Raw genomic sequence first — 23,238 nt, forward strand, 5'->3', positions numbered from 1 at the left:
TAAAAGCGTCAGCTAAATGAATAAATGTTAATGTTACCACGCGGACGCATCTGCATGCAGCCTTGTCAGTGTAGAACGATGCTAGTGCATTAATTAATAAAGGTTACATCTAAAACAACACGTTACGTATTAAAATAACATGGAAGTTAGATTAATGGAATTATACTTAACTTTTTTCTTTGTTTTGATGTCAGCATTATACACCATGCTCTCTAAATATCGAGATCACAGTAACATCTTGGGGGTCGGCTTGATCAGTTTGATCTCAGAGGACAGACCGAACGTGTTCGCTTGGTGCAGGAGAAGAGTTCCTACCTGGTAACTCCAGCGTTTAATTCACTTGTTGTGTGTTCTCAGCTGGCTCGCTAACGTTAGCCACCGACAGGCCAACAGAAGTGAATCAGCTGGTTTTGTTCAGTGGTGGCTGAAGTGTGAACCCCACAGCTTCACTGTGAGGACTTGTGGAGAGCTGCCGTGTGCAGTCACAGAGGCTAACTTTAACTTAGTTGACTGTAAATCCCTGCAAACTGCTTGTCAAACCTCTCGTTTCCTGTTTCTACACGGGTTAAATGCAGAATATGAAATGTGGGGGGGGGCCGTGAAGTTGTAAAGTAAACTCATTATTTTTTCTGCTGGTTAATTAGTAAAATATTATGTAATGCGTAATTAATTAACAGCTTTCAGGGAACGTGCCCGACTCTTTGCACTGTGTTTGTGTTCATGTGAAATGCCGTGTGACTGGAGACAGTTGTAAGTTTGCTGTATCTGTAGTAAGCTGAGATAACCGAAGCTAACCAGCGAGCTTTCTTTGTGCGCCAGAGAGAACGTGATCGAGCTCCAGCGGAGCCACATGGAGGAGATGGAGGGAGTCTCGGAGCAGCTGAGGGACGAACTGAGGAAGAAGGAGGCAGAATATCAGGAGAGGCTTCTGCAGGTCCGACAGCAACAGACCTCCAAACTGAGGTAAAAGGAGTGAAGTGACTCCATGCTGGAATATGCTCCACACACACTAATATTATATTTATATTAATGAAATGTCAGCGTTGTCAAATTCCTCAAAAGTTTGAACAGTTTAATAAAGCTGTTTGTAAAAACAATATTTACATGCATAAATGGCCCCAGATGTCATCTGTCAGTTGATCCCACAAAACAACATAATGTTTATTTATACAGCCCAATATCACAAATCACACATTTGCCTCAAGGGGCTTTACAGCCTGCTCAGCGTACGACCCCCTCTGTCCTCAGGCTCTCGATTCAGAAAACATAAAGCTCCCTAAAATAAATTATTCACTAACTATTTTGATACTCGTTACTCGTACATTGTCTTGTTCCAGCTTCTCAGATGATTTGCTGCTTTTATTTTGTTTGTTTGGACAAAACGAGCACTTTGAAGTAGGGTTGGGCCGATCGGCGATGTCATCGTTCGTTGGCCCAGCAAAATAAATCTCAAATTTTCACATAATAGAAGCTTGTGAAAGCAGATTTCAATGACCACGAACATTCTTATTGTTTTTAAGTATGCTTTGGACCTGCCTCTCCCCACACTCTGACACACACACCTACACCTCAGGTAAACACCCCGGCTGGCCCCGCCCTTCTCTCCCCCCGTCTGCTCCATTTTCTCAATCAGCAGCATGTTTTATAAAGTCGAAAATCAGTCGTGTCTTTTTTCCTTAGAAGGTCACAGACATGGAACGACTTAAAAACACAACACGGATGTGAACGCTGAATATACGCCTACATATATTTATTCACAGCTACATGTCAGTGTATGATACACACACACACACACACCAGGACTAGGGCTGGACGATACGGACAAAAATGTTCTCACGATAAAAAGTTTCATATCTTTCCATCAAAATCAAGAATCAAATTGTTATTTCTTTCAAGTTTTAAGGCTGATTTTTGCTCCTGAGTGAATGTTGAGGAAACCTGATGGTTAATTGTGGTTAAAACTTCTTTACGGTCAACACTTGAGGCCAAGCAGTGGATCACTTCACAAATCTGAGGTAGAACATTCAAAATAATTATGATAAAATCTTTGTCAGCAAATATGCACGAGGAAAATTAAGTAAAAGCTTTTTTCAACAACAAACAAAATAAATATCTTCATAGAGGAATTAAATCCTAATTCGTTTATGATTCAAGTGAATAAAATCAAACGTTTATTGAATATTTGTTATTGAAAAAAGTTATTGTTATTGTTTTATTGTCCAGCCCTAACGAGGACATGTTGTGTTCAGAGTTTCCTAATTAGCTTCAGCACTGCGTCCGTCTGTTGCTTCTCTCTGGGACAGTGAGTGGGACACGCTGTGGATCTGTGTGTTTGAGAACTGTGTAAACAAACACCTCATGGCCTCATGTGTTGTTGTTGTTGTTGTTGTCTCTCAGGTCACACGTCAACAACAACGTGACGATGATCAAGCTGCAGAAGCAGCTGGCCGACAGGTCCAACGGCGTCACAGAGCTGGAGGGACGATTTCTACAACTACAAGAGGTGAGGAGCTTCTATCGTCAACAAATCCCTTGAAAAGACTAAAACCAGCAACATGTCAGTGCGTCTCTCAGTCCTCTCTGACTTCCTGTCTGTGGCTGTCAGCCCATTGGTTCCTCCTGAAGACGTAAATCTTTAAACAGATGTACAGCTTCACCTTTAAAATTCTCAATCAATTATTGAAACAGCTGCTCGCTGCAGTTTCTGTCAGACAGACAGGAGGAAATAGTGCATCTGTTGGGGGATGAATCCACTTGTGGTGCTGTAGTGTTGTGCAGCAGGACGGTGTCTAAACTACAGTGTTCATGGTGATGAAGGAACATGAGGAAGAGGACACGTCAGGCTGTGAGACGTCCCAGGACTCGTTGGGAGACACGCTCACAGCTGGTTTGAGTCTGAGCATGAGATTTGAAGAAAGATAAAGAAAATATGTACTTTTACCAGACTCCTCCTTTAAAATATGTCATCCGGAAGGTTTTTTTCTGAATGTTAATTTGTGGATTTCAGAGTCAGAGGACGCTGAAGGTCAGTCTCGATGCAGCGATGACGAAAGTGGACGAGCTGTCCGGTCAGCTGAAAGACGAGAGGCTGAAGAGCCTGGACCTGGAGCAACGGCTGCAGAGTTCCACCATATCTAAGATCAGGGTGGAGCAGGTGACTGGCCCAAACATGGTTACTCACAAAAACCTGTTTGTTTGGAAGACGTCTCTCTGTTGCATCTTCATCCAGTTCAAAGCTGTAGGACAGTTAAGTGGTCTCTCATCTCGGTCAAGCCGTGGCTGAAAACTCACCTTTCCAGACTTCAGCTCAGAAGAATCAGAATGAGAAGGAGCTTTACTGCCAAGTAGTGTTTTACACATACGAGGAATTTGCTTTGGTGATAAGGTGCTACACGCAGACAAACATACGGCGGACATAGATAAATGTAGAAATATATAAATATGGAATAAACAATGCAAGTTATATAAGAATAATAAAAGAAGAGAGAAGAATATATACAACTATTTGCAGAGAACGAACAACGTTACAGATATTTACATGTGCATTATTCTGGGTTTCCTCGTCATAGAGCTGCAACAGTTAATTAATTGGTTAATCAATCAAACAAAATTTAATTGGCAACTTTTTGATAATTGATTAATCATTTCAACCATTTTTGCACTCACAGGGATGCTAAAGATTATCTGGTTCCAGCTTCTCAGGTAAAAAGCAGGATATGCTGCATTTTGTCGCTTCCGATTCTTCGTCTCGCTCTTGTTGTTCCTTCTCAGCTTGGATGCGCTTATTGACACTCGCTCTGGAGAAAAGAGTCCCAATGAATGAGATGTGTTTGAGATTTACAGATGGCGTCCTGATGCTGTGCGGCCAAATCTGGCCCCCTGAAGAAAGCTTACGTTTTCTCCCTTTCATAGCTTACTGACAGAAATGTTCTGAAAGCAGCAGGCCCGTGCTTATCATCATGTAGTGCAGCACAGAACGTAGTTTAACTCACTAACTGTTAGCAGCTCAGATCGTCCGCCCTCACACACAAAAACGTTTATAAATCACTTTGATTCCTAAGTAAGATAAATAAGCAGGCCCATCATGTCTGCAGCATTAACCTCGCTCTGCCAGCTGCTGCTGAAACGGTAATTTGTGCCCGTAATGATAATTGGCAGTAAAAATATACGGCTTAAAATACATCATGCATCACGAACTTAAATACAGAACATAACTTCATACATAAGCTCTTTGTCAGCTCATTAACTGATCACACTAACTGAATTTAAAATGTAAATTAAGCTTTTTATAGTCTCAGAAGTTTGTCTGAACCTGCTCACTGTCTGTCTTTACATTGATGGCCGACAGCGAGGTGTCAGTCCGCTGGATCGTACGGTCAGGCAGGACCTTGTGGTTGGAGAGGAACCACAGGACAGACTCTGTGTTTTCTCTAGTTGCAGGAGCAGATCAGTGAACTGGAGCAGGAGAGGGACCAGCTGAAGGAGAACAATGAGAAACTGGTCAACAGGTAAGCACTTCAGTTTCTTTCATGTTTACCTTTATTTAAGACTGATACACATGCGTATGATTGGCCTCCAGTCCACTTCCCACTAAGGCAAGTGTATTTGCACATTTTCACAACAAGGCAATTAAAGGTGCTTTACACAAAACATAAACGTATTGTTGGGGAATAAAAAAAAGTAATTGAAATACAATTTTTAAAAGAGAGAAATATAAAAACTGGATAAAACAGGACAGTAAAAGTTACAGTGCAGTGAAAGTTATCAATCTATAGCTTTTAATTTAATTAAAGGCAGACGTAAAAATAAAAGCCTTGATTTAAAAGAACTGACAGTTTCAGCAGACCTGCAGTTTTCTGGGAGTTTGTTCCTGATATACGGAGCATAAAAACTGAGCGCTGCTTCTCCAGGTTTAGTTTGGACTCTGGGGACAGAAAGCAGACCTGATCCCAGATCACCTGAGAGGTCTGGATGGCTTTTAGACCAAAAGTACCCGGGACTTTTAAGTCCCCAGATCTTTTTCCATGGAACTAAAAGGTTCCTTCTGCGACTTTTATAATATATAGATTAATTGTTCAGCCATCTTTCCCAATCATCAATTCATCAACTGAGCCATGGGGCAGTTTTCCTTTTTAAACCCCTGGTTATCATCTACATGTCAAAGTCCCACTGCGTCCAACACAAATACTCTGATCCAACCAATCACAAGGTGACCTCGACCTCAGGCTGCACCGCTCCCTAACATGTCAGACCATTTTCCAACAAGCACTTTATTTAAGAGGATTTCATTTGAACCCACAAAGCTTTTGTTTAGTAGCGCATGTTAGCATGCTGGATGGTGATCAGACCATCAAATGTTTTCGCTCTCCACGCTCTCATCTCGCCAAACGTTTCCAGCGCCTTCGACGTGTCTCGGGAACAGAAGTGGCAGATTCAGGAGCAGCAGCTGAAGTTACAGATCGCCCAGCTGGAGACGGCGCTGCAGGCCGACCTCGTCGACAAAAACGAAATCCTCGACAAAATCAAGGCTGAGCGAGGTACTTTTACTTCCTTCACTTGAATATTATAGCTGCGCTGCATGCTGCTCATCAAAGTGATTGTTGTTGTTTTTTTTTCTCAGATACAAGTGAGAAGCTGACGGAGGAAAATAAGAAACTTCATATCCAGTTTCTGGAACAGAAGCAGCAGCTGGAGGAGCTCCGTGACCGTCTGAAATTCTACAGCAGGGTGAGATTTTAAAGTGGTGGTGGAGTAAAACACACATGTCCCATGGTTGGAGACCCTCTATACCTCTGAGTTAACCTATTAGGTCACACCTGTCCTGGTTTTTCATGTTAGAGACCAACCCTGGTCAGAACAGAGGCAGCGGACTCAAAGAACGTGGACATATTTTACACAATGTTTAAATTTCATCAAACATCAAAAGCAGTAGTTTCACACTCTGCTAGCTGGAGCTACTGGGTGTGTTGGTGACTGTCTTATCTTTCAACTGCTTTTAATGGCAGTGTTTCTACAACAAAGAGACAATTCTGGTGAAAACTGATGCAGTGAAAGATTTATGTTCAATGTCAGGGGTTATTTAGGAGTCCTGCAGTGTGGGATTTGATTTATAGTTCAGTGTCAGACTTTACCTGTTGATATCACCGCGGGACATAGGTGTGTCCTGATGCATCGTGCTTTAACTTTTTACATGCTGTCATGTGCTTTGTGATACAGAGCGATGGTAGGAAAGTTGGCCTTGTTTCATCACCGAATAATAATAATAATAATAATGAATTAGATTTATATGGCGCTGCTCTCTTCTTACAGGAAGAATAATGAAAGTAATTGGTTAAAAGAGGAAATAAAGGGGAGACAGTGGAAGGAATTTATTAGTTCTTGAAAAGGTGGGGTTTTGAGGGCCTGTTTGAAAGATGGCGTGGAGTTAGCCTGTGGGATGCGGTGAGGGAGGGAGTTCCAGAGGGAGGGTGCTGCAAAGAAAAAGGCCCTGCCACCCCAAGTCTGGCGCTTTGTTGGTTGTTGGTTTTTAGTGTTGTTGCGTCCATGGACCTGAGCCAACGAGTGGAGGTGTGGCGGGGGAGGAGGTCAGAGAGGCAGGGAGAGGCCAGAGTGGTTAGGTGAGGGGGTTAGGGCCGAAGGATTTCAGATTTATTGCATTTGAATTTGAGGAAGTTCTGTTGCATTTAAGACTTTATGTCTGTGAGACAAGTGCTGAGGGTGGTGTGGGTGATGATTTTGGAAGAGATGAAAAGTAGAGTGTCATCGGCGTAGCAGTGGAAACGGAGGCCATGGCGGCGGAGGATCTATCCAAGTGGAAGGGTGCAGATGATGAAGAGGAGGGAACCAAGCACTGAGAGTATGACCATCTCACTCACATACGATTACACATAGGATCATGTCTTCGCTCTAAACAGTCTTCTCCACCAGAACCAGAAACTGAAGCTGACCAATCAAGAGTTCCTGGTGTCTGCATGTGGCGTCCATGTGGTCGCTACAGCGTTACATGTTTGAGAAGGAACAACTGTGGCTCAGCTGCAGAGCCCCTGATCACAGAAGTATTAATCCAGCTTCATGAGGTCCTCTCTGAGTTATGAGAGGGAACTGTGCATTGCTGTCAGCCAGTCTGTTGGGCGGCACCAAGTCAGACTTTTTTAAATTCTCCACATAAAGAAACAGCTGGCTTTCACAGCAGCTCGGGCCTCTCTGCAGAACGCATGTACAAACTCGTAGTTCTTCAGGGTCACTTCATCTGACTGATATTGTGTTCTTTAAAGGAGAGTGAGTACGACGTGGCCGAACTCACCGAGGCGCTGCTGCTCATTAAGGTAAGTAGGGAAATAAACCTTCCTTTTTTTTTTAGATTAAATGTTATTGATTTGTTTGTTAATAAACAACAAACCTATATATTTGTGATACGGATATATACAACTTATTAGGGCTGTGTGATTTATCAAATTTTATTTTCAGTGACGATTCTGGCTTCCAACAATTATGAATATAAGAGTTAATCTATCCATCCATCCATCCATCGTCAACCGCTTATCCTGCACACAGGAGGGCTGGAGCCAATCCCAGCTGACATTGGGCGAAAGGCGGGGTCCACCCTGAACAGGTCGCTAGTCCAACGAAGGGCGATATCTGGCATTTTAAGATAGTTGGCTTCAGCTGATACCTGCACTTTCTGTCCGATTAATCATCCTACAGGACAGCAGCTCTGATCTAAATATATATATATTTATACTGTAGAGGGTAATGCCGTTGTACCCCGCTCTCCTTTAAACACCAAAGTCGCTCTGAAATCTACAGCAGAACCCAAATTATGTTTCTGTTTCATTCATTAATAAAGCTTCATCTGAAATGACACCTTACTGGCGAGAGAACATGCAGATTAGACTGGATTATATGGGACTTTTCTTTGTTTTAAAATCAGCATTATACATCCTGCTCTCTAAATATCTGCATCAGCCACTAAAAATCCCGTATCGATCATCCACCAAAAACGATTATTGTGATACCGTTTGTTTCACAATGAGGCTCTGGTTTAGTCTTGTGTTATAAATCCAGCGCACCTTTTTCCTTTCCAGCCCAAACCCCCTCTCAGCCGCTGTGCCCAGTTACGTTCAGATGACGGAGTTATAACTTTCTCTTTCACTTCACACATTACATATTATTTATACTTATTTTTATTTTTGCAGTACTCATCGATGGTTTAAGTAAATGCATCTCCCGACAGAACACCAAGCCTGAATTTCAGCCTTATGTAACGTTACAAGTCAATTCAGGAGTTCTCATGCTAAGTCCTGTCATCCTCTCTAAGATGCTGTTTAAAGGTCAAAATGTTGGATCGATATTTCTTATTTTACATTTCAAAGGCTATTTGAGATTTTGGGGGTAATGCATGTATAAAGAAATGAAGCGTTTCATTTAAAGTTCACTAAATGCATGATATGAACGCAGTATTGACTAGCAGAGCTACAACTTACTTTTTTAATGTTTTATTTGTGTTTTCGTGATGGTTTTTTAAATTTTAAATGTCCCCACCCTTAGACGCGTAACTCCCAGAAGAGTGGAGATCTGGGCTTCCTGAAAGAGGTGGAGGAGGGAGCGAGCGGCAACACTGCGAGCACCGTCCGAGAGCTACGAGCCGCTCACGCTGAAACCATCCAGGAGCTGGAGAAGACCAGAAACCTCCTCAGCGTGGAGAGCAAGATCTGCAAAGACTACAAGGTGGAGGGGCTCACATGTAGACCAGCAAACTTTCTACCTTTCTTTTATTTATCCTTCATTATCTTTTCTTTTTGTGTCTGTGCGTATAGTCCAGACCTAAATGCTTGTTTCAGTGTCTTTCTACCTTCAGTCTGGTGAAAGAGAGTAAATCATGTGTGTGACTGAAGCCATTCATGAAATCTGATGCGGCAGAAAGTCTCCTTAGTGGCTGAAGTGTAAGTGCTTAGTGGGCTTTGTTCTGAATCTCTGGTAATGAGGCGGAGCTGGAGGCCGTGTTGAGGAAGATGGACGCCGACAGAGTCGAGTACGAGCAGAAGCTGGGACGACAGGCCCAACTGCTGGACACCAGGGCGGCGAAGATCAAGAAACTGGAAGGTATTTATTTATCCAGGCTTTAAACAAACCATCTGAGGACACCAAACAGTTGATCCACACCTGTGACGTAACTGTCAAGTGTTGGAAATGTGATTATTTATCTTTAGTCTTAGTAATCTAAAGAAATATTAGGTAAATCATCTTCGTCTCTGAGAGTCAGGTGTTCAGAATGTGAAGCTACAGCCAGCAGCTGGTTAGCTTAGCTTAGCATAAAGACTGGAAACTGGGGGAACAGCTAGCCTGGCTTTGTACACTGCAAATGCAACACAATCCACCTACCAGCTCCTCTAAAGCTCCCTGATAAAACAACTTATTTCCCAATCAATTGTTCCCAAACACCATCCAAACACAAATCAGGTGAACGAGTAACCACTCCCGTGATGATGATGTTCTCTCCCTTTACGTCTCTGACGGACGTCAAACTCTCCTGCTGAATCAAAACAACAGATGATCAACTGTGTCAGAAAATATCTGCTTCTTTGATTAAAAGTAAAAAGTCTGAGAAGCCTGTGGACATTAAAACGAAGGAGAGATGCCAACTACGACTCCCATGGTGCATTTCAGCAAAAACATCGAACCACACAGAGCTGGACTTCTGGTGTGTGCTTCACTGACCGCTGGTAAAAGATGAAGGCTGAAGAGGTGTCTTTGCTCGGTCACGTTGAGCAGCTTTGAGAGTGAACCACAACAGGAAAGCTGCAGCCGGACAGACAGAAACAATGAGCTGATATCACACTGTGTAAAAGAAGAGGACGTAGCCGCCTTGACGTCACCCGTTGGTTTGTGGACCGCCGTTTTGAAGCCTCAAGTTTGGCATTTTGGCCGTCGCCATCTTGGTCTTTTGCAACCAGGAACCAGACGTGACCACGTTTGGACGAGAGGGTGGAGCTAGCTACTTAGTTGGCAAGGTGCATCCGTTATTCACGTCAGGGGAGGAGCCAGGCATTGCAAACATTCGGGGCTTAGCCCAAAGCCAGGGGTGTCCAGGGGGCATGCACCCCCGGGGAGATTTGTTCCCCATTAAGCCGGCTAAATGCACTATTTTCATGCTGTTTGAGATGATAGACTGCCTAAAAATCTAAACCTTATCTGGGAAAATAATGCTCCTGTAGAGCTACAGTCTATTTTTTATTTGATTGTAGTTTAACTGTAGTTTACCGAAAACACAACAAATGTTGAGGATCACTCATTTTCACTCCTGGCTACTAAAGAGAGGCAAAACTTATCTGATGGTGCTATTTTTAGCTAACATAACCAAGGTACAGTAGGAATATAGTCTGACAGTTTCTGATCATCATTGGAGGTGGGAATCTCTTAAGCACCTCACAATCTGGGCTGTGATGCGATTTATAAAACGATTATCGATTCATCTTCATGCATCTTTTTTTCTATGTGATTTCTGGATAATTACTAAGCATTTCATTTACACGTTAAAATGCAAAACAAAACGTCTCCTCGTCAGCTTAAAAGGACTAGTTTGCATCCCTAATTTACTTTACGAATTTCAGCTCCTTCATGGTCACCGGCGTTGTTCTCTCACCCCTACTCCTCATAAACTTAAGATGCAAAGAATATTAAATGCTCTTATATTTACTTCTGGCATCTGTGCTCCCTTTACTCATCTTCCATTCACTCCTTTCTTCTAAACACATTTTCATCTCTTGTCCCTCTTCCATTTCACCTGCTTTCACATTTAATTTTTACTGGAGTCCCTGGATCACCATAATGCAGTTAATCCACCTGCTTTGTCCTTCCTCTTCCCTAGTGACTCATCTGTGTGACAAAATAGTCCCTCAAACAGTCAAATCAACCAACTCACAGGTTGGTGTTTTTCAATAGCAAGTAGTGATGACTGGATGAAGCATTATGAAGCTTTGGGGCTTTAAGCTAAGCAAACACCGTTGCATCTGGTGGCGTGTAAAACGTATAGCAACACCGTTAGACTGAGGCGGAAATGCCACCATAATCAGAAATACTGATCCCAGAGGGGAAATTCTGTGTCACAGTTGCACACATTGCACACATTGTATGAATAAAGATAGTGGTATATAACTTTAGTCTCATGTGTGCAATAAAGGTCAAAAAGGGTTGGGGTTAACCTGACGGTTGATATTTATGAGATTCAGACATGTGATGTGATTGGACAGTGATTTTCATTAAACTAGCCTATTATTAGTTTTGATTCTATGAGCCCTAATCATCAAGATTGAAATGGGAAAAAAAGGCTTGAAATGTTAATAAGATTGTATTATTGAATTAAATTATGAAAGAAAATGAACTTTTCCACGATATTAAGCTATTTTACAGCAGATGCACCTATAGGCTGCTTGTTATATTTGTCATCAGGAGGAAATGTCCTCATCTTTCTCTACTCTCATGTCTTTCTAATTTTTATCGCCATATTTCTCAATTATTCTCTCTTCTTATTCCACTAATGTGCTGAGATCAGCTGCAAAACGCCCTGAGATGATCATTTGGTGCAAGCTCAGACCCGATGTATTGAAACTGTGCGCTTCACAGGAGGGAAACGAACCTCGGAATCAGCCGAACGTCTCTAATTGCGAGACCTAATAACATCAAACTAGTCACTTAACTCAAGTGTTACAGCTGCAGACTCACAAACCTGACACTTGTTCGCGGTTCACTGTCTGACGCTGCTTCTCTCTGTGAACGGCCGGTGAGGTTTACCTCCATCCATCCATCCATCGTCAACCGCTTGTCCTGCGTACAGGGGTCGCGGGGGTCAGGTTTACCTCTCCGCATAAAAATGATCCCCTAAATGGGACCATAATTTACTAAATGAACATCATGCTGTGTTGAAGAAGACTTGAAACTAGTGACTGAGACCAGAAACTCATCAGGAAAGTGTTTACTGAGGGAATAAATCAGCTGACAAGTAGAAACATTTTCTCACAGACTTCTATACAATCACACTTCTTTCTGCAGCCGCTGGAGTCGCCCCCTGCTGGCTGCTGGAGAGGATGCAGGTTTAAGGTGCTTCAGCATCGGCTTCAGTCGTGAGAGCAGGAGGTTGCCGCTTCATTTCAAATTCAGTTCCGGCAGTGAATCAGCTGATGATGAAACCAGCGGCTCCTCAAACACACGCGTCTTTACTTTAGATAGACCTCATGACAGAGACAAAAGTTGAAGAACTGAAGAAGTCCTTTGGATGAGGGACGAAACGTCTTCCAGTATCTTCAACCAAGTCCAGTTGCCCTTGATTTTAACCTTCGTTGGCCAACTATGACCTGGATGACTGAGAATCTTCATAGAGATCTCATGACAGACATGTTTTTGATGCGTACCTGTGTAGTGAGAGGTGATCATCCTTGTTTGGTTTTGTGTCAGCTGTGATTATCTCTAACTCAGACTTTCTGTTTCTGCTCCTCAGCTCAGCTCAGAGACATCGCCTACGGCAACAAAACCTACGTCCTCAAACCAGACATCACAGACGAAGACGAGACAGATGAGTTGGATGAAACTCTTCAGCTGGAGCGAGGAGAGAACCTTCTTGAACTTCAGATAGTCGGCGCCACGCTCTCTCCGTCCGCCCTGGACGCTCTGGGCGACTCTGAACCCTCCACCTTCTGTACCTACTCCTTCTATTTCTTTGAGCTGCACTCCACTCCGGTGGTGACGGGCCAGAAACCAAAATATGGGTTCACATCTAAGTACGTGGTGAGCATGGACGACCGGTTCCTGGACTATCTCCGCAGGTGCTCTGTGACTGTGGAGCTGCATCAGGCCCTGGGTTTGGACTGGAGGACAGTGGCGACCGCGCAGCTTCGGCTGCAGCAGCTGCTCGAGCACGACGGAAGAGTTCATGGCAGCATGCCGCTGGTCGGTGAGCGAGATTAGATCGAACTAACAATCCCTGTTGGCAGGTAGCAGTAGAATCTGGCAAAGAAAAACAGACACAGAGCGAGCCGACCCGGTCAACACAGTGTTTTGTATCTGTCAAAGCCCCAGGCACGCTGTGAGAAGTAGAAAACACTCTTGTTGACCTTGAGAAAGGAACTTAACCCTCACTTGTTCCCTCCTGAAGTTTGCTTCCCTGTATACAGAAGATAGGATTTTTTTATTAAAGAGAACACTAGAAGAGACCTTTAAATCTGTGAGTGTGGTTAAAATATAAAAACAACTTTCTAGTTAAAAGGTAGTTTTAAAGTAGGGCTGGGCAACAAAACAATGGCGATAGTTGGCACAATATCATTTTCCTAAATAACAAATGTTCAATAAATGAACGAAACAGCACTTTATTTTTTTATTAAGATATTTATTTTGTTTAGAAAAAGAGACTGAAGAAAGATTTTATTTAATTTTACCCGTGCACATTTGTTAAAAACAGATTTTAGCAGAATAGTTCTGAATGTTCAGATTTGTGAAGCGATCCACTGTTTGGCATCAAGTGTTTGTTCTGACAAGCAAACTCTGTATCTACAGCCAACCGCCAATCACAGTATTGATCTTAATCAGTTTATCAAACAACCAGCGCAGGCCCCGCCCCCGTTAGCTGTCGACAACAACTTGGAAAAAGGTGAGGGACAGGAGGAAACCACGGCAGCAGTAGATCTGGTTGCAAAAGAAAAGCAACTTTTGTAAACTGCTCAGGCAGCCGGTGTTCAATCATTTGTTCAAAATATGTTTACTGCATTAAAGCTCAAGAAAGGACAGATAGCAAAAAGTCTTCAGACTAAAAATACATTTATCAGCTATTTTATTTTTATTTCACTACAAAATCACCCCAATAATTCTAGGATGCTTAATTCTTTTCAAACAGAGCAACTGAAGTCATCGTGTGAAAATTCCTGTATTTTTCAAATTGCAATATAAATCGGCCAATATCCTGCAGCCCTACTCGGGAGCAACAGTCAGCCTTTAAACCTGAACGAAATAATGAATTGACGTTTATTCTGATAATTATCGATATTGAATGATATGAAATTTAACATTTTTGGCCGTATCGCCCGGCGCTGTTTGAAAGGATGAATTTTAAGTTGTGTTTTAAAAGTTGTAAGAAAATTCTCAGATCTACATCGACGCTTCTCCAGAGTCTGGAATAGACTTTAGTCTAGCAGGTCATATATATATATGAGCGAGTGAGCAGAACGCGGACGTGCACTGACCTTTGCAGTTGAAAGCTGTTTGCTCTTTCTCAGGTACATCTGATTCAGCGTGGTCCTTTGGCTCCGTGGATTACTGGCTGAGGCTGAAGATCCCCGTGACAGAGACCCTCCGTCTGTATAAAGAGAAGGTGAAGGCCGTCAGCTACATCAACACCACACCGAGAGAAGACACACAGGTACGTTATGTTTTAGTAATTTAAAGGAAAACTTGGGTTTTATGTCTGTGGCTACAGCCATCGTTTCTATCAGATATAATAAAAATGTAGTTCGTACACAATAATATAATAAGAGAAGCTAAGATGTTTCTTTGTTGATCCCCCCATAGAGGAAATTGGCAATACAGTGCAAAGTAAAATAAGTGTATTAATTATAATCAGTGATTATCAGGATCAAATATATAAAATATATAAACATTATGTCCAATCAAAATAGCGTCTATTTGCGGAGGTGGGAGATGTTGGGTGCTGTAGCGTTGATGGCACAAATGAGCATCCTAAGCGCTTTTAATAACCCCAAAGCTGAAATCTCAGAAAGCGGCAACATCGCTAACCAAGGATGTGTCGGGAACGAACACGTGCAGCCAGTCAGTCAGCTTAGCTTCCACTGCATCAGGAGGTAAAACTGAAACTCCTCATTACACAGAAACACCGTGAGGAAGCACATTTGGCAGGGATGGATGTTTGGAACAGGCAGTTTCAGAAATGTTTTCTCTCCCAGATAACTTTGACTGAGCCCAGAGTTTGTTTACGACCTGTCTGATCTTAGCAATTTATTAATCCACCGTCAGAGCTACAAACATGAAACCCAGGTAGTTTTACTGTGATGGTCTCTTAACTCTTACCTAGAACAACCAGTGGTTGAAGTGGTACTCACCCGAATGCAGTACCGCCACTTCTAGATTTTACTCTTCGGCGTACTTCTCAGAAGCCGCCGGGACTCCTGCCGTCTCCACGTTTCTGCAGAGCGATGTAACCTCCAGATAAATCTTTCCTTTCAGCCGCAGCCACCCAGCGGCAGTCTGAACGAACTCTACGTCACCGTCCAACGCTGCCGAGACCTGCAGCCAGGAACCTCCCGGCTACCGAGCCCCTACGTGGTCTACAAAGTCTTTGACTTCCCCGACCACCCGACCGCCACCGTCCACGACTCCTGCGACCCCGACTTCGACGACCTCAAGTCCTACTCCGTCCTGATGGATGTAGATCTGGACCGGTACCTGAGGTCTGAGGTCCTTCGGTTCTACGTGTTCGACTACAAAGAGGAGCAGATGGACACGTACCTGGGGAAGGCCCGGGTACCTCTGCTGTCACTGGCCCAGGACAAGGGGATCACAGGTGAGGTGTTACTGTGCCAGGCCTCAGCGTCAGGGCTCCTGCTCCAGGGGCCGTGTCACAGCAAGTCCCTATCTTAAGTCTTAAGTTAAGACAGGAAGAGTCTTAAGATTTTACAGAAGCAAATCCTAACTAACTTTTAGGAACCTAACCTGTCTTATCTCAGGTTAGGAAATCCTAAATACTCAATCCAGCGAAAAATAAGTCCTCTGACAAATAATGCGAAGAGAAAGGCAGCTGTTGTGTCCAGAGCTGGTGGCTCCTCCTGTGCTCCCTCACTGACCCCGGCAGAAACCCGTACTCTGCTCGGGAAAGTTAATAATGGAGGTAAAATAACACTAATAATAACAAAAGCTGACGTCATCGTGTTTTTCATGTATCTCTTGTCTCCTCCTATCAGAGACTTGCGTCAGGATGCTTTTGTTCCATCATGTTACCTAACGAGACATTATCCAGCGTCACATCGCCTACAGCCTTCCTACTAACGAGGGTTTTGTCATCAAACACATCGGTAGATCAGTTAATAAGCTCCGCCTGTTGACATTTTAGTGATCCTGTAAAAGCGATTAAAGAGCAGCCACGTGGATTAAAGGAGTTAGCAAACTACCTGGTGGAAAAGTAAAAGTTAGCACAGCTCAACAGTTCTCCTGAAGTCAGGAGAGTTTATTTACATTTACATTTATTCATTTAGATTAATCAGCAGCTATTTGATAATGTGCTGCTTTTCTTGTTATAGTAAGTTAAATATGTTTGCTGGAGACAGCACGACATTTGAAGAAGTCATCTTGGAGTCTGAGATTGATCAGTTTTTTTGATGTCTTATGGACCAAACCTTGATGAGATTAACGGAGACAATAATTGGCAGATTAATGAACAAATAGTTACACTCGCTCTGCTCGCACCCAAGGCCACGTCCACTAACTTCATAAAGATCAGTACAGTACAAACAAGGCCATCGTGTCCAACATCTCCCTCTGTGTTTCTTAGCAAAATGCTAAAATGTCTGGCCGTTAATACGCCCACGTCTGTTTGTGTGAGACGGTGACGTTAATGCTGTGTTACACTGAGATGCTGACGAACTGTGATAAGACAAAACGTCTGCTGTGAAAGAAACGACAGATGTTCGAGCCACAGAAAGTCAAACCAAATCTTATTTCTGTCTCTGACTTTATATAGACGTGATGGATTGACCTAACTGCCGTAATTCACCTTCTCTGCTGTTCATAATAGTCGGGAATACATGACGAAAGAGCTGAATGTGGCTCCATTTCACTGGTTTTTAATGCTGCACTCACAAACTGAAGAATCTCTGGATCCGTCTTCTCATAACGAGGACAGAGACTCATCTCTGAGAATCTGACCCAGAGGTTAAGGACTTTCTCACTCATAAGAAAACTGAACTGAACTCTGCAGACTCATCGTCGGCTCGGTGTGAATATTTTATTATTGAGGCCCTGTCTAGTCTTTGTCTCCTCCTTCTTTCAGTGTTTTGTTCCATTTCTCTTGTTTGTCCTTCAGGTGCGTTTGAGCTGACCGATCCCTCTGGACTCCCCGCCGGCCATATTACAGTGGCGCTGCAGTGGACGTCCCCTTACCTCCCTCCACCAGGCTGCGTCATGTCTGCGGAGGAGCCAGAGTTCATCCCAACAGAGAAGTTAACGGCTGAGCCAAAGCAGGAACAGCACAGCGTGGAGGAAGAGGAGGAAGCCAAAGACCTTTTCCATCTCTCCTCCTCTCTGCCTGAGGTCGCAGCCGTCAGCTCTAAGGTCAGAATACCCACAGAGTTACGTCCGTGCAATTCCTTATTCAAAGTGCACAGTAGTGTTGTAGTCAAGACCGAGTTTATCGAGACCGAGACGAGACCGAGACTTTCAGGAAACGAGATCATAGGTACTTTTCACATTGATCTAAAAAATCCACATTCCCGTTAAAACACCCACATACAGACACCTAGAGCTGAAACCAACATCTTTATCCAGCACTCCTTTTCCAAGCTTAGCCAACCATCGTGGGGACAGTCGTTAACGGAGGTGGTGATGTCACGGTGGATAAGACACATGCCTGTGGTGTGAGAGACTCGGGTTCAATCCACCACTGTGTCCCTGGGCGAGACACTTAACCCCTCGTTGCTCCAGAGGCGTGTGACCTCTGACATGTATAGCAGCTGTAAGTCGCTTTGGATAAAAGCGTCGGCTAAATGAATGAATGTAACGGGAACAAAACATTTTTAATTAGGGTTATTGGTTGGATTTGAAGCAGTACGTTTTACATCCAATCAAAGTTTGGACGTTAACAAATAAATCAGACGATGCAAAAGCAATTTATTGATATTCCCAAAGTTATGGTCTTGAAATAAAATCCTCAGTGTCCGAGACAAGGCAGAGTACAAATGTGACTCGACCAAGACCATCAAAAAGTTACACTAATGCACAGTTTTAATATGTTGGCATCTGAAATTACCTGTAAAGGTGTATTCCTGCAAACTATATTCCTTAATCTGAATGTGTTCTCACCATCAGGCCCCGCTGCCAAAGCTCAGACAGAAGACAAAAGAGGGAATGATGGCCAAAAAGGTCACGTTTGTAGATCCCACAGCTGCGAATGACCAGGTGAGATTGTGGCTCATGCATGTCTTACTTTCTGTGTTTCTAAAAGAGCAGAACCAGACTGAAGGCCAGTTTATACTTCTGTGTCGAATCTACGCCGTAGCCTTCCCAAAAAAATGTAACTACACATCATGCCGACGCAGATCACAAGAACTGTGATTGGTTGGTTTGGTGGCGTCGCATTTCCTCCAAACCCACAGGAAGTGCTGAAATCAGTTTTACTAGCGTCCAAACAAGACATTTACCCGTTAACTTACATTGTGAAAGAAGCAGCGGTGAAAACAATCTTTTGAGCATCACAACCCACGCGCCTCGTTTAACTTTCAGAATTTGATCCATTCTGTCCAATAACATTCGGAAGATTTAGAAAGCCGCACGCTTATCGTTTTACCCCCATTCAAGTTAGCGGAGGGTTAACAGGAAGTTGGCCGGCTCAGTAGGGGGAAGTCATCACAGTGGAACACAGAAACCTCATCGCTAACTAGCATTTTGACAGTGTAACTGCAGAGCGACGCAGACACCAAGGCGGAAGTCTAAATGCTCACATATGAAGAATGAAGAGTCCCTCTCTAAACAGCTGGACTTCACCCCCTGCTGTGAGGAGAAACGACCACATTGCTACAAGCAGAACTGTGTATAAGTTTTGACAGCGTTACCAGATATTACTGCAGAATCCTCAAAAAGAATACAGACCTACATCCGGGAACACAAAATGACCACGTGCTGAAGGAAAACGGCGTGCGTGTTTTTATTCATTTTAAAGAACCTTCGTACAGAGGCTTTAACCTGAGACTGAGGAACCTGCAGTAGGTATGAGTGGAAATCATTTTCAACCAGAAAAATCGGTTTTAATGTTTTTGTTCTTGTCAGGTCGAGGACAAGACCTCTCCAGGTCCCAGAGAGACGGCGTCCTCACCTGTCGTACAGGTAAACTTACAGTCAAACCAGATATCTGTAACTGCAAATAAGATTCTTCACCTCACCTGTAAATAATAACATAAACAGCTTTCTGTGGACACTCTCTTTCAGGTGGGATTAGAGGATTGATAATGAAAGACGTGGAGCCATTTAAAATAAATGTGAATTAGAGAAATAAGAGTTTCGGCAGCGTGTTGATCAAATGTAGGCTGTAACTCTACATCAGGGGAAACTGCACAAAAGGAAACAAGACAGAAACCAGAAGCCCAGAATATTTTTTACTCATCAAATCCAAAGTCACTCAGCTGTCTGGCTGCACTGATTAAAGTCTGTGCCAAATAAACAGTTGTTTTTCTTTTAATCACAGCTGATCCATCAGTGATCACACTGAGTATTTTGTATTTGCAGGTTGCGTCAGAAGCGACTCCTCAGTGCGCCGCAGAGGAAGAGGAAGAAGAGTCTCACTTCTCTGAAGGACAGCTGCTGCCAACAAGCTCTCAGTCCTGCTCCGACGACTCTGAGATCTCTGAGGAAATCACAGAAGGTGAGGAAGTATTGATCGTGATCTGAACAAACGTGGGACTGTCCTGCGCTCAAATCCTTCTGGATGTGGGCTGTCAGCGTTGTTGGGTTAATACACGTTTCCTCCTGAGTGGGTGGTGATGGAGCAGTGGATAAGACACATGCCTTTGATGTGAGAAACCCGGGTTTAATTCCCCACTGTGACCCATTCACCATTGTGTTCCTGAGCAAGACGCTTAACCCTCGTTGCTCCAGAGGCGTGCGACCTCTGACATGTAGAGCAATTGTAAATCGCTTTGGAGAAAAGTGTCAGATAATGTAAATGAATGTTATGCTGTTGTTGTCTTCTGGGAGGCGCTACAGAGCCCCGAGAACACACAGTGCTTCTTTCCAAGAGCCGTCACTGAGTTGAACTATCTAAAACACCTTCCTTTCCTTCTACCACCCCCACTGCCATATGTGTGTCAGTTGTAGATCTCGTGCTGTATTTGATGCTTGAGATAAGGAAATTTGTTTTGGACTCCGTTCTGCAGCTTTACAAGAAAACACAAAATACAGACATAAAGCATCTCTCAGCACACATTCTCATGCTTTGTTGATGCTTGTATGTTAACATTACATGAGTAAATGTAATGAACTGGACCACCACCTGTTTATCAATCATAGAGGTCACACTTGAGACATTATGTGCAGTACGTCAGATATAAATATATATTGTATTACCATATTTATTTATTTATGTACATTTGTATGCAATTTTTTTACTTTAAAGAAAATAAAGGTTAGTAAACAAAAAGAAGAAGAGTGACTGAAATGTTTTTCAGCTGTTTGTTGGTCCTCTGGTTCACACTTGTTATATTTTGCTTCACACTGTGGACACAAAACAGTGTTTTTAACTCTCGCAGCCTGCCGGTGTTCTGAGCCCTGCGCCCTGTCTTTAAGGTGCTAATGTTTTATTTTGTGTTTGTTTGCTTTCTAACAATGCTTCCTGAGCAGAACAGACATTAATATTGAATTTGGCTGCCAATAATCTTTAGAGCGGGCTTCATAAATGTTAATGACAGCCCTCGGAGACACGGCCTACTCAACATGTCAACATTGTGATGCTGCAACTTTATATTTCCTTCTTAAAGAACACACCATTGTTTAACTCACTCCTGTTGTTGTTTTTTCCTCCCCTCCTGCTCGCCGTCCGGACCCGTGCAGATGTTGAGGAGGCTCCAGCGGCCAAAGAGGATCAGAGTGAATCGACTCAGTCCGACAGCGATGACTGCATTGTTCATGGACCGGCCACGGGGAGGAAGGTCAGTGAGTCCGTTTACCTTGCGCAGATCTGAGGGTATAGTCGCTGTGCAGGTAGTACACGGGGAAGACTGTTGCATCCTGGGAGCGCACAGCGGAGCTGATCTCCAGCTCTGGAAAACTCAGCTGCACTCGTGTTTTGATTGTGGAGAGATTTGTGAAGGTGTTTTGTTTTTGTTGTGGTTCAGTTCGATTTTATTCTGTGTATGTTGTTTCTGTCTGTTTGTTAACACGTCCAGCTGAAGCCCGGCGTTATACAGGAGACGGACAAACAAGCAATTATTTTCATTATTGATGAACCTGCCAATTATTATTAGAACGTTAGAAATAGATAAAAAATGTTTTATTTATCGGACCAAAAGTAAGTAATTTAAATTTAATTTACCACACTGGCAGGAAGCCGGCATGTTTTCACATTAGAGAAGCTTAAAGGAGAGCGTCTTTGTTTTAAAATTTAGATTAGTGAACTAATTGGAGATTTATTAAATGAATTCAGTGAGAAGACATAAGACGAGCATTTGTTTAAGAAGTGCCAACCATGACCACATTCATACTCTGGGGTGGTGCTGGGGTTATTATCTGTACAGTACATGTCCTTCGGTTTTATAGGGGGGGGCCGCCATTTACGTTTACATTTATTTAGAATCGTTCATGAGCGAGAGACCTGACTACCGGGCGACATGACCTCCAGGCTACAACGTGACGTAACAGACATTTTCATCATGTCATCGTGATAACTAGTAGGGGTGTGCATCAGACTCACTCAGTTAATATTTTCCACACGCTTTCACGCCACACACCAATTTCCTCACACAGTGAAAAACTAATAACTAAATCATCTCCGCCCAGCTGATGCGACACCAGCTTACGCCGGGACAGTAATCGAGCGAACCCACTCTCGCGCTTTGAGTCCTGACAGTTGTGACGACAAGGGGTAACGCAGCTGGTAGAGTTTTGAAATATAAACATTTAAAAGCTGAAGAGGAGCCTTGCTCTGTTCCGGACTGTGAGCTGCACTTTATCAGAGCCGCTGAAGTGAACGTTAGTGGTGAGATTTCTGACTGATCACAAGTGTTTCAGTTAGGTTCCAAACGGTCTAAAAGTGAAACTACCAGCGGAGCAATAACGTAATGCACAGCAGAGTCTAGGGTCGACTTTTAAAATATCATGAATTCTCATAAAATGATGCTGTCAGTCTTGTTCTATATGTTTCTGACGTTAGCAAGATTATAATTTTCTCTGGACGTGTCAGAGAACACAGAGATATGTGGGAGAGATTCTGAACGTGCAGAAATTTTGAACATAAGCAGAAAAGCGTCTGAAACACAGGAGCTATTAAAGTCCAGGAGTTTATTACTGAAGTAAAATTAATTCATTTATCATCGAGGTGAAAAGGAGCCACATTTAAAAAGGTTACTTCCCCAAACAGAGACACAAAGAGGAGGGAAGACTGAATCATGACTCAGCAGGGATGCTTTCTTAATTTCAATGATTCTATTATGCATACAAAAATAGTAATATGTAAAAATATATGATAAGTCAATATGGTGATTACATGGGATTATAGATAACAAAGATACAAGAAATGAAGGTGGAGTTGAGTTAATTAGTTAAGGAGAGATACTGTATATCCTCTTTGTCAGGATCTGGAAACCTGGTGATATCCCAGGAATCCCAGAGCTACTTGAATTGGTTTATTTTACAAGTATTTTACAATTAGCCTATTCCAAAACCTTATAGAGATGTAACTGACCAGGTTTGCCAAAGACATTTTCGCTCCGCCTTCAGGAATAATGTCTAAAGGGCGACTCCTTTTCCGTTCCCAACATAACCCCCACCAAACTAAAGCCACGCAAACCACATGGCCAACTGGTGACTGCTTCACTGCTGAAACCTACAGTCCCCTCCAAAAGTATTGGAACAGTGAGGCCACTTCCTTTGTTTTTGTTGTTCACTGAAGACATTTGGGTTTAAGATCAAAAGATGAGACAAGAGTTCAGAATTTCTAGATGTGTTAAACAACTCAAGACATACCTTTGTATTAGACCACAGCATTCGTAGGTGAGCAAAAGCAAAGGAACAAATCATCTTAAAGTAAATAACATTTAATATTTGGTGGCGTAACGCTTGCTTGCAATAACTGCCTCAAGCCTGCGACCCATCGACATCACCAAACTGTTGGTTGGTTGGCTCGTTGTCCTGCTGCATGATAAACTTCCTCCCCATTAGTTTCAGTGCATTTCTCTGTAAACACTTCTGACTTCATTCTGCTGCGACCATCATCAGTTCCATCATCAATAAATATTAATGAGCCTGTTCCAGAAGCAGCCA

The 23,238-nt window shown here is 43.0% G+C and overlaps 1 protein-coding gene across 1 annotated transcript in view; it reads left to right on the forward strand.

Annotated features, from left to right (window-relative positions):
- Positions 1 to 23,238, forward strand: part of rpgrip1l (RPGRIP1 like) — a 36,125-nt gene that overhangs the window by 6,434 nt on the left and 6,453 nt on the right. The window contains exons 6-22 of the mRNA XM_038706538.1: positions 820 to 963; positions 2,398 to 2,503; positions 3,008 to 3,154; positions 4,435 to 4,508; positions 5,398 to 5,537; positions 5,621 to 5,727; positions 7,275 to 7,325; positions 8,548 to 8,727; positions 8,985 to 9,102; positions 12,494 to 12,946; positions 14,262 to 14,404; positions 15,226 to 15,562; positions 17,078 to 17,325; positions 18,079 to 18,168; positions 19,036 to 19,092; positions 19,492 to 19,627; positions 20,812 to 20,909. Coding sequence (XP_038562466.1) covers positions 820 to 963; positions 2,398 to 2,503; positions 3,008 to 3,154; positions 4,435 to 4,508; positions 5,398 to 5,537; positions 5,621 to 5,727; positions 7,275 to 7,325; positions 8,548 to 8,727; positions 8,985 to 9,102; positions 12,494 to 12,946; positions 14,262 to 14,404; positions 15,226 to 15,562; positions 17,078 to 17,325; positions 18,079 to 18,168; positions 19,036 to 19,092; positions 19,492 to 19,627; positions 20,812 to 20,909 — 2,629 coding nt within the window. The remainder of the gene's footprint in view (positions 1 to 819; positions 964 to 2,397; positions 2,504 to 3,007; positions 3,155 to 4,434; positions 4,509 to 5,397; positions 5,538 to 5,620; positions 5,728 to 7,274; positions 7,326 to 8,547; positions 8,728 to 8,984; positions 9,103 to 12,493; positions 12,947 to 14,261; positions 14,405 to 15,225; positions 15,563 to 17,077; positions 17,326 to 18,078; positions 18,169 to 19,035; positions 19,093 to 19,491; positions 19,628 to 20,811; positions 20,910 to 23,238) is intronic.

The sequence above is a fragment of the Micropterus salmoides genome, unplaced genomic scaffold (assembly GCF_014851395.1).
Source record: "Micropterus salmoides isolate LMB-PRFRI ecotype aquatic unplaced genomic scaffold, ASM1485139v1 Ms_hic_scaffold_8, whole genome shotgun sequence".
In the NCBI taxonomy this organism is placed as follows: domain Eukaryota; kingdom Metazoa; phylum Chordata; class Actinopteri; order Centrarchiformes; family Centrarchidae; genus Micropterus; species Micropterus salmoides.